This window comes from Trachurus japonicus, chromosome 13 (genome assembly GCF_045865225.1).
Source record: "Trachurus japonicus isolate A0001 chromosome 13, Traja_1.0".
NCBI lineage: Eukaryota > Metazoa > Chordata > Actinopteri > Carangiformes > Carangidae > Trachurus > Trachurus japonicus.
The window spans coordinates 13921711-13941262 of record NC_140919.1 but is presented as its reverse complement, the minus strand read 5'-3'; the positions used below and the strand labels follow the sequence as shown (position 1 = coordinate 13941262).

The following is a 19552-nucleotide window of genomic DNA, read 5'->3' as shown; positions in this document are numbered from 1 at the left end:
GGCAGAAAGATCACACACACAATAAAAAAAATAAAAAAATATTGCTCACATTCGCAAATACATCCCCAGCAGGCGACCCCGAGAAATGTAGGGCACAGACATTTGAGAAAAGGTGACAGCGTCCTATTAAGCCGCAGCAGGGTAAAATTTTAATAAGCACCGTGTTGTAACGTGCGAGGATGACATTATTAAAAAGCAGTCACAAGCCCATATATTTATCTACACTACGCCATGCATAAAGTGGTGCTACACCAGACTCACAATGACACAAAACCTACACTCCCCTCTAGCTTCATCTTTTCCCCTCAGAGAAGGCAGATGAGGTCAGGTTTAACTGTACCACTCAATCTCACTTCCAGAGGCATTCACAAGCCGCGTGCCAAGGGGCTGTCCGTCTATCTGACAGGCCCAGGTCGCATAGATAGACAATGGCGAAAGATGGAGGGAAGGTGCTACTGGCAGGTTCAATACAAGTAATGGGCGTGCGTGAGGGGAGTGGAGGCGATGGAGAAAGAAATAGTCCTCTATATCAGAGATAAGACCGTGGGGGGAGACGCTGGCCGGAACCGATGGCCACTGGCTTGCCTGGTTAGCCGGTGAAATATGGCCCCGGTGGCTCACCTGCAGCCTCTGCCAATGCCCCTGCTGTCATGTGTGCTCATGGGATGGCCCCATTTAAATGCATGAGAGCACCTCTCACAGCCAGCATAAAGAAGATTAAAGGAGGCTGCAGTTATTTTTTTTATATATTTTTTTATTTTTTATAGATTCAGTCTAAGCAACATAAGCTCAGCAGCCCACGGAGAAAAAGGGAATGGTAAATTGTTGCTTTCATTAAAACTTCAAGGAGTCAGTTTCATTATGAAGGTTCAAAGGCAATGGAAAATGTGTGTGGCTGCTTTCTCCCCTCTCCCTCCCTCTCTCTCTCTCTATCTCTCTCTGTCTCTTATTCCTCTACTTCATCCAACTGGGTATAGCTACATGGAATAATGGGTAATATGATGGCCACATGTACTCTTTGTCCCTGGAGGGCTTGTGTATATGGATGTGTGCCCCGTCGCTGGCATATATGCTACTGTTTAATGCTGGTAGCAGACACAATGAGGCATGGTGGAGCTTAATATTGGTCCTCACACCCCTCTGTGGGGTTTTACTTCTGGCTTTTCAAGTGCTCGAACCTTGGACTTCGATTTCCTCTTAATATCCTGAATGTTTACGGGGCTAAAAGGTAAAGCACCCAGAATGTTTTCAGAGGTGGATAAATCAACTGTGTGGGAATGCATTTAAAGCTGCACTAATCAATATTTTTATATTAAGAATAGATCAAACGTCTATGTGTAACGTGAAAACGGTCTCTCTTGGTGGCAATCTGAGAATTATCACCCTCACCTCAAACAGAGACTATTAAAGGTACATTGCTTTTGTTTTATTCAGTGGCAACATTCCCAAACCATTACTTAAGGATATAAAGTGCATAAATATGATATTGTACCTGTCCAGCATCAAGCAGCAGACCAAGCAGGCAACTACCTGATGAACATAGTAGAGCATTTTGCATGTAAAGAGCCAGAAATGTCCCTCAGGAGTCAGTTGCAACCAAAAATAAATTTAGAGAGAGAATATTGACCACTGAATATTCTCCAGTTGGCCCTCTGCTCCAAATGAACTCTAAATGGGCAGATGTTTGCTAAGATATTACCACTTCACAACTTCATAAAACAAGTAGGTGTTTATGGGTTGTTCTACCGCCCCCAAATGACCAAATCACCTAAACTTAGGGTGTGAAGACTACCTAATACATAGTGAATAACTAGTAACCGAGTCAAAGTGCTCAAAATTCAGTTTGGATCTTTAAAAAAAACCTGAATGTGTTTGACCCAGCCCTCTAGCTACTACTGTCCTACTTTACACCCACCTATTAATGGGAAAAAGAAAAAGAAATGTAATGCCAGCACAAATTCTAGTTAACATTAGGCCAGGAACTGCATAATCCATCTGAAATATTTCATACTACAATACTACATGCAAGTAAACACCCTTAATCAACACACATCGCTGTCTTCACATCACTGGCGCACATATTTTAAAATTACAGTTCAGGTGGCATCAAATGTGCTGTCTTTTATTCAAGAAATATAAGATGGACAAAATTAAGTGTGTTCACGGCTTCAGCTTCTTCGCTCAATGCACTCCTTTGGTGCTTTAAAGTCCTTGACAAGTCGTAGCTCTGCCTTCAGTAAGAGGCTGCTGACAGCTGCTGTGTGGGGCTTGATGAGGAAGACATTTTGTTTACATGTTTCCTATTTTCACCTTTGGAGTTTATGAGCTTAACTGATCTCTGTTAACGTGCCGGTTTCAAAACACGTCATGAGGGATCACACATAAAAAAAAGAAAGAAAGAAAAGAAATGCAGTCTGAACTTCAGAGCAAGGCTGCAACACAAACAACCAAGTGCATGCGGGTGTGATTGTGGCGCCACAGAGACAGAGCCGTTATCTAAAATTAATGATAGCCATACCTAATCCGAATTAAATCCCCGCATCTATTTCAAATTGGCCAGCACCTTCCAGTTTTTCTATCTGCACTCTTGTCCATACACGCCCATGGGCTACAGTATGTGTGTGTGTGTGTGTGTGTGTGTGTGTGTGTGTGTGTGTGTGTGAAGGACGCACTGTAAAAGAACACCTCAGCAATACAACAGATAAGGGGTGGTCCACAAAGTACAAGTGTGAAGGGATGTGCAGAGGGAGAAGAGAGGAGGAAGGAAGGAGGAGTTGAGATAGAGAGGATAGAGGATAGTGGAGAGCTGCATGGCTTCACAGGCGCAATTGAAAGATTCCGATTGTCCCATGATAATTGTTAAAAGGTCAGTCCTCCTCCTCGCATGCACAGACTGTGGAGCGGAGGATACGTACAAACACACACATGCATACACACACCAGGGTGCTCTTTAGAGTGACACGGCTGCCTTTTGAGAATTCTGCGGATTAGCACCTTAAATACCACAGCATTGTGATACAAGGGTGGGAGAAATGAAAGGAAGAAAAGGTGGCTAAGTGTGGAAGAGGAGGCATTTAATGGTTCCTATCTTTTTTTTTTTTTTTTTGAAATTCAGTGATGCCAGGCAAGGATAAAGGTTGTATCCTGTGACTGAGCTTGAGTCAATATTAAGGTTAGCGTTCATCCTGTTAAAAACAAGGGAAATAAGCACTTTGTGAATACAAAATAAACGGTTGGAGGGGGATATGTTTTAAATTGGAAAAAGAAAAAAGAAAAAAGAAAAAAGAAAAAGCCTTCTATGAGTTCTTTGTTTGTGTAACACTCTACCAAGTTGTGATTGCACTCAGATTTTTGCACCAAAAAAGAAAAAAAACACACACAACATCCTGTTGTTGCATTAATTCCGTCAATTCTCCATGCTCCGCAGCATGTGTCTGCAGAACATTAAGATGTATCACTTCTCAGTGGACACAACATATTGAAATGGGGTCACAGCAATCAGGGAACAGCTGGCTACAGGAGCGTTCACTTCGTCTGCTACTTTATAGTCACTCTGTTTCTGCGACATTTATGAATGGATAATGCCATCTGTCTTGGAGGGAAAACTGCTTGTGGGGAAGGTTTGGGTGATAACTCGTAGATTTAAGAGCTAATTCAGATTGCCGAGCCAGACTGGTTCTGGTCATAAAGCCAAGACTTATGATGTTGTACTGAAAAGTTTGTGAGAATATACAGTCCAGTGGATATGATTTTTTTTTTCTTTCTGTGCTCCACTATGTCAGGAGAAAGTTTAATAACAGGACTGTTTGACAGGCTGGGATCAGATGAATTGCAATTTTTCTATATTAACAAGGCTCCTTAAATCATTTCATAAAGATCAATGCATATTAAAGTGCTGACTTTAATTCAAAAGTGACAGCATCAGATCAATGCTGATTTGAATTTGCTGATCAAGCACTGTCATCACTGGAGTGAAAAGGAAGTAGGTTAAAAAAAAAAATACAACTGAGAAAGCAGCCTCTTTACAATGGGTGCGACCATGAGGAGATCAATATTGAGAGGCTTCAAGGAACTCCTGGCACACACGCAGAGAAACACACATGCACACACATGCATGCGTTCACTGGATGATTATTAGCAGCAGGACAATGCAGCAAAATCCATCTAGCTGTTCTTGTTCATCCCAGGCTTTAACACACAATTCAACAGAATGGCTTTTGGTTTACTTGAGGCTCATCATGAAGAGGACAAGCAATTTTAGGCACTACATAATGAAAGCACTCACTTGCTCGCTGGCTATGGCTACTGTTCTTTTCACTGGTGGTTCACTCACAACAGAGGGGCACTGGATGATGGATACACTCATGGAAATCTGTGGGGTTCAACAAGCTGCAACAGTTCTGACCGCAGTCAGCAATCTGCAGGAAGACTGTCAGTTAGACTAAGGGCTAAATGAACTAAAACTTCCACTCCTGTGGGACGAGTATTATAAGAGGACCTCATGAGATGAATGAATCACTCCCCAGCCTCTGCATTTTATGAAACACATTTGCATAGCATATTGAGATTTGCTGAATTTGCTGAAACACTGCTGCTGTGGATGTGGTTGTATAATTTAATGTATGAAAATTATTGAGGTGGGGATTGGGGCTATATTTAGTCCTATGTGTCATTTTTTTTTTAAAGAAAAGAAAAGAAAAGCCCTCCCCAACATATTTCATATTATAGTGCACCTCCTCATCAAATTTAATAAAAGGCACTCCCACCTAAATTTCACAAAAGTAGGTTTAGAATTTGGTAGGTGGATAAAAAAAAAAAGGCCAAAACTCAGAGACAGCCAGGCTCGTGGTTCTGCGAGGGTGTACCAGGCTAAATGCTAAAGTCAGCAAGTCTACATGCTCATAATAATGCTCAGGTCTATGATCATAAACCAAAGTAATGGACAAACTGAAATTCAAATTAAAACAGTCCATCCAATGAGAGGAAAAGTCAAACAATCAAAGTCATTAGGATGCATCATCTGTAGACCAGGGTTATGCAATACAGTACTTCCGGTACTGTATGCATGTTCAACTGGTATAATCCGGATGTCCTGATGGCACTCCAGGAAAAAAGTGAAAGATGCAATGCAACCAAAGTAATTCATCCCGTGGTTAATAATCAACCAATAAAATATAATGATGGTCAATTAATAGCGATAATTCATTAGGCATTTAGCATCAACAGCTGTTTACTTACCAGTCTAGAGTAAGCTTAGCATCAAACTCTCACTAAGCAGTGGACTCCAATACCAATGTCAACTCTTATCTCCATCACATCTTATCTTCTGTTAAACCTAGCATACTAACCAGCTAGCCCCCGGGTTAGCTTTACTCTGCCCTAAAGTAGCACCAAGAGGTCAAATTATAACCTCTCATTTTGAAACATTGACTGAAGCCATGAAAGAGTTCACTAAAGTCTATATTCATCCTCTGGTGACAGTGATTATTTGCATAAATGTATGCCATTCAGCAGTTTCTGAGGTATTTTAGTATTATTTCACAATGATGGACTAATTGTTTGACCAATGACAGACACTGCAGGCCCTTGATTGACAGGGGTGTAGGCCTGCTACTGTGCACAGGGAGTCTTCCACACACGTCCTTTATTATATTGTTTATTTACCTGTTCGTCCTGTTTGACTTATCACTTGCTGTTCACTCTAATGATGTTTGCTGTTTAATAACGTTGGTTGTACCACATGTGGTAGCTAATGCTCAGTGTTATGTACAAAACTGAGCAATTGCTTGACGATGCATGTAAGTGAGAGCTTATTTTTTAAGTGACTGGCCTGACAAAATAATGTTTAAAAATGGGTAAAAGGGAAAGAAAACATATGCAAATGAATTTCAAGAAGCTTTTGTAAAGCTTATATTAAACTTTTAATTTTGTCAGATATTTTTCCTTTATGATTAGAGACTGTATTTTTGTCATGTGTCCTTGAGGAATGCAGCACCATCATTAATGACAGTCAAGTGATTTATGCATGTATAGGCTACAGACAGGATTTAACACAACAGATATCAGCATGAAAGCAGAGACTGTTCCCCCCTTGTTACTGCTGTCAGGCACAGTGTCTGTGGAGCATACTGGTTTCCTACTTGATCAAAAAGGTGGAATATTTAACTTGAATTCTAAGCAAACTCCAGAAACCTCATCAATTCAGCACAGTTTGGTTCAAGTGTCTTATTCTATAGCAAATTTATGTGGAGGCACCAAGCTAGTCCTTGTGGCTGAACCACTTTCTATGAGGAACCAACTCTGACAGCTACACTGACGTGATTGTGTTGGCGTTTCTAAGAGTTGCTTTCATGCACAAATTATCCTAGCAAAGACGGCAAGAATCGTCAACTGACATGCTAACTAGCTTTCAAACTTTATTGTTGTGACGATTCATCCATTCACCTGCCAAGTCTGTTATTTGAAAGAACCCGCACTTCTCCAAACCGTCTCCAACAAAGCCTTTCCAGATGGTTCTGTAGGACAAACGATCTGGTGTGTCAGGTTAAACTTACAGACAAAACAAAAACAAACGGAAAAGCGATAGCATACTGTATGTGAGCTACCGAGGAACTCATGCATGAACATATAGACCTAATCATACATTCCCACACGCAAACTTCTCTCGGCTAGCTAATTGACTTGGCAAACATCAAAGCCAAACCTTGAAATTGTCACAAACGCTGGCATGGGTTTTGCCATCGGCTAAACTTATATGTTTGTGTTTCGTAGGAATCAAATTGAACTGGGGCGGAAAGCCGGCCTCTGTGTTGGGATTCCTGTCATGTGCAGTGACCCTGCTGCTTGGTACCACTTGTCTCAGCCCTGCAAGTCCGCCGCTTTTTCTTCCACCGCAAATTTACTTTGTCTGATCATTTGTTTTCCAATTACGTCCCTGTCCCTGCTAGCAGAAAATTGTCAGCTTTGGTTATGTGAACCCACTCTTGGGTCTGTAACCAGGGGCAATGTTTGATGCTTAGAACATTTTCATACCCATTAAAAGATGAAGGCTGGGTGAATTATTATCTGGCAGAGCTGATTGGGTTTTTCGGGGGTTGGTTTAGGTTGTGATGGTACAGTGGAGCCACACACGAAGACGCGTTCTTATCTTCCCTTAGTGAAAGACTTGAACCTTCATGCAAAGCAGAAAATGAGTGGGTTAAAACTCAACGACAGCAGGAGCTGAAGTTGAATGAAGCTGTGGATTGTGCATGAAGCATGCTTTTACCTGTGTATCCTTGTTACTGAGTCATTTTTTCACATCCTTCACATCTGTGTTCGATATTTGACCAGTTTAAAAGTAAATAAAATCGTCACACTATTTATTTACTGTAACACATTCTCAGTAATTGCCGACAACCTATGCCTGCAGCACTGCACCGCAATTCAGATGAAAAATGCTGAACTGAACCTCAAAAGGAAGATTACACCCACGTAGCCAGGGAAATACAACAGATGAGCATAACAATGGCAGCAAAAAAAAAGTGAATGGGACTTTGAGAGGCAGAGCAGGGGACAAAATAACAGGCAGAGAAAGCAACAGAATCAATGTTTGGCTATAACTGTCGCATTAGCCGTGATAAATGAGGCCGACGACAGAAACTCTGGAAGTCGGTGCAGGACATTCCAATGATCAAGCGCTAAATAATCTGACACAATGGATTCTGGGAAGGAGAGGCAATATGCTGCCATGGCTCTCAGAAGAGCAGCATCAATTCATATATTGACCTTTAAAATGCTATTAATGGATGATATCTTTAGTTCATAGCTGTGTGACAAGTTCTCTTGGAGGCTATTGTGTGTGTGGTGATATTACACTGCGGTGCACTTCCTCCAGTAGTATTTATCTGGGGTCGGGTGTCACATCATACAGTCAGTGGGTTTAAAATGGGAAGCACAGTTAAAATAATAATAACAAAAAAAAAGATTGATTGATGAAGCTATCACATATTGTGAAATGTATTGAGCTACAGCATTAGATTTGTCACTGTACCAACACAGCACTCTGTGTCGTACATCTGTATGTTTTCTCTGGGTAACAGATAGATGACAGTTGATGCAGTCATAGCTGAAAGCAATACACACACACATGCAAACAAACAAACAAACAAAAAAATAAAAACTATATGAGATTCCATTTCCAGCACTCAGGTGCTGCGTTTCTGTCTGTCAGCTCGCCTGTTTCTGACAGGTTAAGAGCAATTTCTGTCAACTAGCTGTGGCTTTGGAAAACGAGACCAGAGAGACTTGGCGATGGCATTTTGATGGATAATGAAGTCTCTGTTTTTTTTTTGTCCTTGATGCACATCTCAGTGTTTTCATTGCTGTTATGCTGCCATGGCCCAGAGAGCCTGGGAGCAATTCAGAAACATTTCAGGGGTTTAAAGAACCAAAAGAGCCATGTATACTGACAGTTGAGGAAAAACTGTAAAAAAAAAAAAAGTCTATTTGGGAAGTGAGAGGATCAAACTGTGGGTGTTAATGAGTTTGCTTTTGCCAAGATTATTTCTTGGATATTTATCTGTACATTAGACAGTGGATTAGTAAAAGACAGCAAAGACTAGGGTGCATGAGGAATAGCAAATGAGAGAGTTTAAAAGGGCATGCTTTTCAGCAGGAAGTCACAGTCATTTACGATTTGCTGTGCACATTCAATATATGTCCACTTAAAGAATAATTTGGGGAATGTATTTTCACTCCAAAAAAGAAAGAGCTTATGTGGCGCTGTACAGAGGCAAGAAAAATCACCATCACCTCTAAAACTCACTCATGGACCCATCATGTCTTGATGTAATCTGTACAAATCCATGGGGGACAAACATGAAGTTGTGGCTGCGCTAAGATAAACTAAGCAGCTGCTGGCTCCAGATGCATATTCACCTTACAGGTCTGAAAAGTGACATTAGTCAAGCAATCAGCAAACCAAGTGAGTATGTAAACTGTCAAACAATTCTTCCATGAAGCTAAAATTATTGTAACCATGGTAATATTATGGGGCCAATGGGGTAACATTTGTTTACGGCACTAAACTGTTTGATTATTAGTTTGAGTTATTCATCAGTATAAAATGCCAAAACACTGGTACCAGCTACTCAAATTAGGACATTTGCCAGTTTCCTTTATTGCATATAAAAGCTGACAGTTAGGCTTAAACAGTTTAAATATACTGTATCAATGTGCTGTTCTTCACTATTTTAAGACTTTTCCATTAATTAATTAAGAAAGTCAGACAACTACTGAAAATAATTGCTCTGAACATCAGATTTTGAGATCTTTCAGAGACTCCTTACAACAATGGGCTACATGATAGAGGACAGCTGATATTAAACTGCAGTGGTGCACATTTGGGACAAATTTGTGATAAATCAAATTATACATGCAAAAAACTAGAGGTTTTGGGTCCCTGGGCAGTTTCCCACTTTGCTAGGTTGGTAATCCACTGTTATTTGTAGCAGTCGAATAATTTATCTGTACAGTGCTTCTGAAAAGACAATTCACAGTGTTTTATATAAGATATAAAAATGAAAAGCAGACAAGATAAAAGAAAGGGCAATATAAAGGACGCATATAAACAGGAATTTAAAAAGATTGCAATAAAATAGAACATAAAAATGAGGTGAGGATGAGTAACTCCAGAAGAGGCAAACTGGCATAAAACTTGCATTATTACGCCTTGATTTACAAGAATTTGGGAGCTGTTTTCAAGTTTTCCGGGACTTTGTTCAGATATGCGATGCATAAAAAATATATTTGCTTCACTATGTTTGGTTTTGACTCTGGGGATAATAAGACGGCCTGTCCAGGATGACCTGAGAAGTCTGAAGGGTTCGTAACAGAGCAGCAACAGATCAGAATTATATTTTAGCCCTGAACCATTCACTGCTCTGTAGACCAATAGAAGTATTTCAAAATCAATATTCAGACAAGTCGGAAACCAATGCAAGTATCTGAGAATTGGAGGGATGTGTTTCACTTTCCGGGTCTAAGTGAAAGCAACATGTTGAATATTATCGACTTTTGCAACAGATCTCTTGTGGATTCTTAAGACATAAGCAGATTTTTATAGAGAAAACTTCTGTAATTCTTGATATGTCATTATGTGAATATTGACTGATTTTGTTATTGCTTTGATGTGGATATTAAAATTTCCATCAGTGTCAATTTCTGTCCTGGATTGTCATCTTAAATGTTACAGATGCAAGGGTTAAGTTACTTTTCTTGCACAAAAAACAAATATATTGGTTTTTTAAAAAATCTTCTTTTAACTCTTGGCACATTCAGTAAGTACACCATTATGTAGCTGCTTGGTAATAATGTTATGTAAATGTGTGTCTCGTCCACATAATCATTGTGAAACATTTTGTGGTAGGATAAATGCGATGCTTAAAACATTGCTTTGAAAAATGTGAAATGAGGACATGGAGCAAGAAGCCAGAGTTTCAGAGAACAGTGGCTGTGAATGTGCATCTGTGCGTCAGCGTCATTGTCAACCCTGTCAGGTACAACAATTTGACACTGCTGTTGAGCAAAACAAAATTTCCACCCTTTGGGCTTTGGATCAAATCCTGCAGCCACTCGTCTCCCTCGCTGGCCCCGTGATTATCTCTAACTTTTTCTGCTTTCTCCATTCAGGAGCAATAACTCCCTATTCTTTGAAATGGAAAACTGCTGCTGAAGGCTTTTCAAGTGCACTTAAGATTCATTTGAACTTGAACAAGAAATTCTGTAGCTGTAGGGGGGGCGGTTGTGACATATAGCTTATTTTTTTATTCCTGACAATACATATTCATACGCTGCATTTTCATTGCAGACACCTTAGAGGGACACATATTCACGTTTAATAATAGAGAGTGGTGACAGTCAAGTCTCCTGCCTATGTGCTGTTGGACAATGACGTCTCTCACTCTGGAGACATATGAAATAATTAAAATGTGAAAAATAATGTAATAAGGGAAATTTATAGCTGACAAGTGGCAGCAAGCTTGTGCTTAGCATATGATGTGGTTTATTCACTCAATTTCCAAGTTAATATCCTTCCAGCTGGCATGGCTAAGTGGTGAATAATATGTTTGCCTTCACTGCTGGTGTTTATAGAGTTTCAGCTTACCTTGTACAATGAGGTAAACCTGTGAGGTCTTGGGCTGCTGCTTAGTCTGTATGGAGCAGGTGTACGACCCTTCATCAAACACATCCACCTGCACACAATGAAACAGAATTATGTTGCAGATTTATATTCTCATCACAATATTACTGGCAGAGCATCATGTTTTTCCTTTGTATTCTGTTACCCGACATCAAGCAAACATTGTTTCCCCTGTATTCATCCTTTATCTTAATCTTAAAGTGGCATCATGGATGGTAGCCTATATAAATGTACCTGACTTATTAAGATTAAACATTAATAATCCCTCACTAGCCTAAACCAAAGTTAAACAGGAATTATGCTCCAAAGGAGACACATACCATCAATGTGAGGGAAAAGGAGGTTATGGGTGTGAGCAAGTTGTTTTAGTTTATCCAATATCCTGAGCTTTTCTCTTCTTTCAGAGTTTAGGAGAAAATTTCAGCACAGTACTGCCACAAGTTATCTTCCAGCAGAAAATGAGGAAAATTACTTCTTAATGCCATGTAGTTTCACCTCTTGTCATTGTACTGACGGTTCGCATTGATATATCTGGATCCTTGAGACATGAAGTGGTTTGTTTTCATTGTCACAGCAGTGAAATTGATTTCCATTTTCCTGATTGATTGTTCTTTATCCTTAAAAGGGCTTTTGTAAGTTTTCTTCACCCATTGTTGTCTGTACAATACAAGAGGTTATAATACGGCCTTAGATTGAAGGCTACAGTGCGCTACAAGATTGGCCTGCGCTAGGTGGTTAGCATGCTAAATTCAGAAAATTGAAAAAGACATGGTAAAGACAGGAGTTAATAATGGTGTTTGTTTCCACCACTTGAGACAACTGTTGATGAGTAAAGGAAGTAGCCTAAATGAATTAAGTAGCCTAAATTAAGGATTAAAGTTTGATGCTGAGCTGGCAACTTTAAATCTCATGTAGGCTATTGCTCCTTTAAATCGTGATTTGTTGAATGTGACACTGCTTCCTTAAAATTAGAGCATATCTGAATGATACCTGTGTTGGTACTCTGAAGAAGCAACCAGATTAAGCCTAACTCTATTCCACCCTATTCTACACTAGAGAGAAAGACGGGTGGGCTAACTTAAAGGTAGAGTGTGGAGGTTTGTTCGTTGCAGTTTGTAAACAAAACATTTAAAGTGGGCCCCTCCTCTTCAACATCCGTCACCGGTAACGGTATCCTCGTGAATTTTGCTTCAACAAGTAGGAGGGCCGCTGTGGTGAGCTGGGAAGGGAGTGCTAGCGGCGGATGCTATCCGCCACCACTGGTGGAAGTTAGCGCCAAGCTAGCGGGTGTTAGCTGTGACAGATAGCATCCACCACTAGCATCCGGGAGAGCTTGCGGGCCTAGCAGCACTCACTCTGCTGCATGAAACTTCACCTGAGCTCTGTCATTGGCTGGAGAGAAAACACTGACTCCCCACTCAAAAATGTCCCAGTGCACAAGAAAAAAAAGCAAAAGCAAAATACAGGTGGGGGGAGGGGCGCAGGCACAGTCACAACCACACATTAAGTAGAAGCCCATAGGTGATGGTTAAGCCACATTTCAGTTGTATAAGTCTAGCGTTTATTTTTGAGCAAAAACCTCCAGACTCTACCTTTAATCCTATCAAATATTTTGAACTCCCCACAATACAATTGAAGAATTGGTTAAAACGGACTAAAACATAAAGCTACACACACATGACACTCATGATTGTTTACTATTGCTGATGTCCAAAAGTCAATGGCCCTCATTTATGAAACTTGCGTACACCAAAAAAATGGGTGTACACCAAATTCACCGCAAGGATCGGCATTTATTAATCTGAGCGTGAGCGTACGGTACGCACAAATCTCACGCCAGCTCTGACCAGGTGTACGCACATTTGGAACCAGAGTAAAGCATGCAGGAAGGAGTGCTGCTGTGTCAGAATGATTATTAAACCATAGTCTAATAACGCAGCGATGTGGATCACATGTTGTTGTTGTTTATATTGATAAAAAGATAAAAAGTAGCCAAAAAAAAAAAAAGAAACGCTACAACCAAGTCCGTGTTGAAAATTTAACTCGACTTTTATTTTGAGCAACTGAGATGAATTAAAAACCACGATGTGACAGATGTTCGTTAATCAGCTGTGTAAACAGAAACAGTCAATGACAGACAGACCTGTTATTGTAGATCACACACACAAACTTCCAACATCTCCTGCACCAGAGCATGACCGGACGGCTCCTCAGTCTCTCTCTCTGCCGGACACCGGGGGGGGAGAGAGCTCCGCTACCTGTCCAGGTCCAGCTGATCTCCGCGGCGGAGTGTTTTTTTTTTTCTTCCCAGTCACCGGGACCTGTCAGCGGGACATCGGGCCGGTGTTTCACATCCCTCCATCAGCCGAACCATGCCAGCGGTGCTGATGGTCATAAAGTCGCGTTCGCAGCAGTAATATGCCTATGATTTCTCCTCAATCACTTGTGTTTAGTAAACTGCAGGAGCATTTCATGAGATCGCTGGTTTTCCTGACGTGGTCGGTGACACGTGCGTCTGCAGCCTCCATCCACCGGGATGAGCTTATCAATCACAAAATCTATCAATCTATCAATGTGCAGATATTTAATGTTGCCGCCCTCTCCCTGTTCAACGCGGTAACGTCAGTAAAGTCCGTCTTCTTGGCCGTCTTCCGTGTCTCCATGTCGTAAAAGGGGCAGGGCGACGCCTCTAAAGCAGGAATATATCGGGGCGTGACATTTAAATGACGCTCGTTTTCAGCCGCCGGATTTATCACCACCACGCCGGTTCTACGCCGAAATCAGCAGCGTACACACTTTTAGTAAATCACACGTGACACTTGGCGTACACTGATATTTACACCACAATCTACACCAGATCCTGCGCAAGTTTGATAAATGAGGGCCATTGTGAGGACAAGTACATTATGGATTTTATGTTCTCTCTTTTGTCTTGAATTAATTAAATGAGTTTTAGTATAAAATATTAGGATATTCCTATCAAACTAATTAGTTGATGGTTCATGCCAGTGTAGCCTACATTTTTTGTTTTTGGTGTGGCTCACATTTAAGGAATAGTTTGACATTTCTTGCTGACAGTTGAATCCAAAGATCAATACCAATCTCAAATTCAGTCCATTAAGTGTGAATGACTCGTTACATTCAGACACAGACAGGATGTCTGTTTACCCCTGTTTCTGGTCTTTGTGCTATGCCAGCCATCCTGGCTCCAACTTCATATTTAGTGGGCAAAATGTCAAATTAATCCTTAAATTTGCTGAGATCTTTAATGTTAAAAAAAAAAAAAATCCCGTCTTTTGGAGAATACACAGGCAATGTTGAATCTAAAGTTAAGAATGAAGCACAGAATAAAAGTCCCTTTGACTGAGTCTGCATAAATAAATGAATTAACAAATGGATAAATATTTAAATGCCACATCTTCTGCTCTTAAAAAGAATAAATTTAAGTCAAATTGTGCAGTTTATTGAGGTTATATGATCAGTGGAAAGAATCCTTAAAACCGAGAGAAATGTGGTATTTTCAATCCCTAAAAGCAACTGTCATCCAAACCCATCTCTCCATGAATCAAATATGTGAGGACTGTAGAACAGATGTGTCCAGTCTTTACCCGCTGTGGTCAGTATTACCTTTTGTATGCGCAGGCTGTACTCGAGCTGTCCTTTAGTGACCAGATCTACTCTGGGGTCCAGGGACCACTTGTCCTGGCCGGCGTAGATGATGTTGGATCGATTGAGCCAGGCCACCTTGGACACTTTGTCATCAACGTAACACCTGTGGGCACGACAAGAACAATTGATGTGAGGAGAAGGAAGCAGAAATAGAGGGTTTGGTTTCTCATTAGGAGATGGAGTGTGAAAGGCCGTGAAAAGAAGAGACATCTGGCTTCTTTCATTTCATGATGTGAATGTGGACTTTTTTGTAGGAAATGGACCAAATAACAGCAAATGCAATCCCACACAGTTGGCCAGCTGTAGGAATTGTTTAAACAGGGTTTACACACACAATCACGTCTTGGAACAATGGGCCAAGCGGGAACATTGCAAGATGGTGCTATATTTGATAATGCTGACCAGCAAAGGTATTCCAAAGTTAGTTAACTTAATCAGACAAATCAGCACTTCACGTATCCTGGGGTCTTGAAAGAAAATTTGAGGAGCATCTCAATCTCTCTTATCCTCCCACTTGTTCTTCCCATTATCTCCCTTTATTCCCTTCTCTCTTTGTCCTTCTTTGAATCTGCCTCTCTTCCTCTGTCTGATAAATACATCGCCTTTAACAGTGAGCCCATTCCTGTGAATGAGAAAGGACACCAGTATCCTCTTGTTTACCTCTTGTTGCATGCTGTCAGAGCATTACGCCAAGTAAGCTGGAGCTAAGACATCTTGCACGGGAGGGAAGGGGGAGCCGAGCGTCTGCCTAATGAATAAATGTAAATGTGAGAAGACGTCGGAATCAATGAGAATGGATATCAGCTGTTATGCAAGCCGACAGTGGATGCGCCTCACATGCAAATTGTAGCAACTCCCCGAGTCTTGGCTGCGCACACGGCTTTGCAGTGTGTTGGGCTACAAGACAGTAGATTAGGGAGGCAGTGGAGTGAGGCTGTCTTTGGCAGGTGACCCTGGGTGATGCACAAAAAGTGTTGGTGCAGTCACCCCAGCCTGTTACCCAGTGGGAGCTGGATGTCAGATTTGTCGAGGGCTTGTACTCGCAGCTTGAAACCTTGTTGATGTTCCTTCCCTTTGTGAGGAGTGCAGATAACCCACTGTATCTATTGACTCGCTCTGACATCTACCTTCTACTTCTCTCTGAGTGTTTATCCACTTTTGTTTCGAATATCTTCAGGGCTATAATGAACTGATATGATGCAATTGCAAAAACTAATTCACACACAGTTTCCATGATGAAACTAAGAACAACTCTTCATGCAAAGCCAACTATAAGGGGGGACATCTGTAGTACCAAAGTGGAGCCTTTCTCATATAATTCATATAATATGGATCGTTTTAAGCCTTTAACTCAAATCATCCATGAATGAAGGGCCATTGCGGTATGTGATTCGTGCATGTTAAACGCTAAAACCTTCAGAGCTTCAGTTTTATATTCCGGGCAGTACCTCAGTGCTTTCACAGATACAAAAACATCATTTAGGATTCAGTAAAAATATCTCAGATTTTTTTTTTTACTTAACACAATCATGATACAGAGCACTGTAGCTTGAATAAAGAATTGGAGCAAGCAGAGGCAAAGAGATAAACTCTGGATATATATGCAACATTGGTAATGTTATTCATTTCTCGTGCAATATATAAACTCTGCTGTGTAAAATTGCTAAGATATTTTCCTGTATGCAAGATATTCCCCTCAAACATCCACACTACTTTTTATATTGATGAACAATATGAAATTTCCATTTGATCAAACATTGGATTACTTTAACTATTTTGGTTTCCTTCCCAAAATAATACGCACATTAACTTTATATTACACAATAATAATGTCTAGGTTCTAAAACTGTGTTCCTTCTAAATGATAATATCCTGCCTGAAACATATAGACACCGTGACAGGCTGAACAGATTTTAGGTGTTTGTTGTGAAGCTAATAAACCCAGCCTGTCTGACTGAACGGTTGCATCTTGTTTGTTTTCATTGAGCTTTCTTCCTCTCCGACCTTATTACAGTACCACTCATCTCCTACCATGAAGTAAACGGGAGGAGAGGGAAAAAGCAAATCAGGAGAGTGGGAGACAGAAGGAGGAGACGTGAACTGAATCATGAGACCAGTTTCTTTCAGTCGTCTCTGTCGAAAACTGTGATTTCACTGAACTGTACTGACATCTCACACAGATTAGGACTTGAAACACATATTTTAACCATCAGGCCATTGTTGAAATATGATAATAAAATAGTTCAGATAGATTATTGAGCTTGAAATGAATTTGTCGTAACTATCTTCATTTTCATGTAGAAAATAGTTTGGATCTCTGTCATTGATCTCAGAGACATAACGTTAAATTAAATGCGTCTGACAGAGAGGTACCTCTTAAAGTCTTCTGACTCTACAAAAACTGCTTTTTACAATTAATTTATTTTATCTTAAAAAAAGCTACACTACAAAGAAAGTCTGACAAACTGCAACTGTCATCACACATTCACTGACAGTTTTATTACTATTTACTATTTAGAGAGCAAACAGAGACTATTGAACCACAGCAGACTGATGTGGCAAGCTGTTGCTTTTCTGCCACGATGATGGCAAATGCAGTTGTTTTTTTTTGCTCTTTTTTATTTCCGTAACACACTGACAGATGCTTTGTGTACGTTAGAAGTACAGTTCAGAGAGTATTGAAGTCTCTGTGTGATTAAGACAGAAACGTTAAAGAATTAAAGCTCCTAAAAATTAATTTAAGATAAGATGAAGCTTGTGTAGAGAGTGAGTAATTGGAATCAGCAGACATTGTAATCGAATTCAGATTAGGCAAACTGAAACACAAACAAACAAGTAAGCAAACAAAACTTTCTCTAAAACTACAGTAATAAAGCAGATAGAACAGCTGTGGAGATTAGCTACAGATATAAAAATGACATTTTCCACAGTTGGTAATTAAAAGTTAGTGTGTGTGAGTGTGTGCTTTAGTTCATTACGCTCTCTCCTTTCCAAATATCAAATATTTGTATAGTGATCATTACAGCAGTATCATCTGTGACTGTGCAGACGGAAACAGTATTATATAACACTGCACTGTACTGTGCATTATGAAGCAGTAAGGAAAAAAATGTGCCAAATGTTTATACCCAAATCCTGTCAAACTGACTCCAGATCAGCATATACCCACATATGCCACCTGCATGCCCCAACAGACACACAATATGCCAATGCTGTATGACGTCACCACAGCACATAACCAACCACATACTCATGCCCTGCCACCTGCCTGAAATAAGGTATTACAGTAAATACATGGCTTACTCACATATGTGTTTATATTAAATGTACTATGAATAAAATATTGTGAATGACTGAGCTGAATTTAAGTATTCCATATCATAAGCTCTGGTAATATACTATTATGTACTGTAAAGCTTATAGGTGAAAGAACTGTTTTGGGAAAATTGCCTGTATTGTTTAGAGCGTTATTTTACAGATATTATAGTACAATTTGCAATTATTGCAATGCTCTTGGACTTTAAAAGCATTTTTATGGGCATACTTTGAGTTCTGGTATTAGGCTGGGTCTGGGGTTGCTGACAGTAGTATACAGTATATACCCGGTTGGGTGGGGTTGGGGTTCGTTTTGAGTTGCTGTTTGGCTGCTTTTGCCTCACAGACCTGGCAACCCTGCTTTCATGTCTTTCTCGGAGCTCGCCTTCTGTTGAAGACAAGTGTTTCATGTATCATCAAAAATTTAAAACTCTTCATAGAGAGCGTTTCTGTGTATCTCGGTTTTTTGTTATTGCCACCGTGACACCATTTTCCTGCCTGTTCACCTCAGGTTACAATGGATCGGCTGGGCGTCATCGCTTTACATTTGCATGAGTTGTAGGTTGTAGACTAGGATTTTAGGTAGCTACAACAGCGTTTGAGGTAAATGCTAAGGGTAGCATGCTAACATTCTCACAAAAACAGTGTTGCGATATGGAAAGATGGATAAGCACAGTTTTACAAATTATTCTAATGGGTGTCCATCCATCTGATTGTGATCATGTATTTCAAAGTCACGTAAAGGTTGCTGACACGTTTCAGCCAGATGGAAACAGACAGATCCTGACGTGCAGAAATGTAGCCTACAGATGATGAATGTAAAGAAAAAATGCAATGAGATCAAAACTGAAAAGAGAAAAACATTATTTATTCATGCCCAGAACTACACTTAGATAAAATTTAATTGCATTCTGATTACGTGATATAGGGGTGTGATTCTGACTTCCCAACTACAAAGAGATGACATAAAAAAAGACTCCTGAACAGACTCTTATAGACAGCATATCCTCCGCCACAGGGACTTTGATGGAAATATCAAAGCAGCTTCCTGCGTTTCCCACATTTCTGGACCAGCTGTCAAAGTCTTCAGGCCATACGTCAATTTACAGGTCATGAAGGAAAGAGGAAATACGGTGAGACAAAAGAGGAGGCATTTGTTGTATGGCAGGATGCGCCCAATTATATCCTCTGTGTAAGTGAGAAAGGCAACTTTAGCTGTTAATCACATTCACACTGTGAGTTTTGATTCTCCGCAGCGTCACGCGAGCTCTTGGATAAATACAGGTGAATGGGACTATTAATCATCCAAACGTGCCTAATCTTTTCACCTCCTTACTTTTGGCGGTCACCATATGCTGCTCCATATGGGTCAAAGGAGATGGATAA

At 40.3% G+C, this 19552-nt stretch overlaps 1 protein-coding gene across 3 annotated transcripts in view; it reads right to left on the bottom strand.

Annotated features, from left to right (window-relative positions):
- lsamp (limbic system associated membrane protein) overlaps positions 1-19552 on the bottom strand; it is a 710303-nt gene that overhangs the window by 54234 nt on the left and 636517 nt on the right. For all 3 annotated transcript variants that reach the window (XM_085794880.1, XM_085794879.1, XM_085794881.1), the window contains 2 exons: positions 14810-14954; positions 11147-11234 (listed from right to left, as the gene is read on the bottom strand). In XM_085794880.1, coding sequence (XP_085651006.1) covers positions 11147-11234; positions 14810-14954 — 233 coding nt within the window. The remainder of the gene's footprint in view (positions 1-11146; positions 11235-14809; positions 14955-19552) is intronic.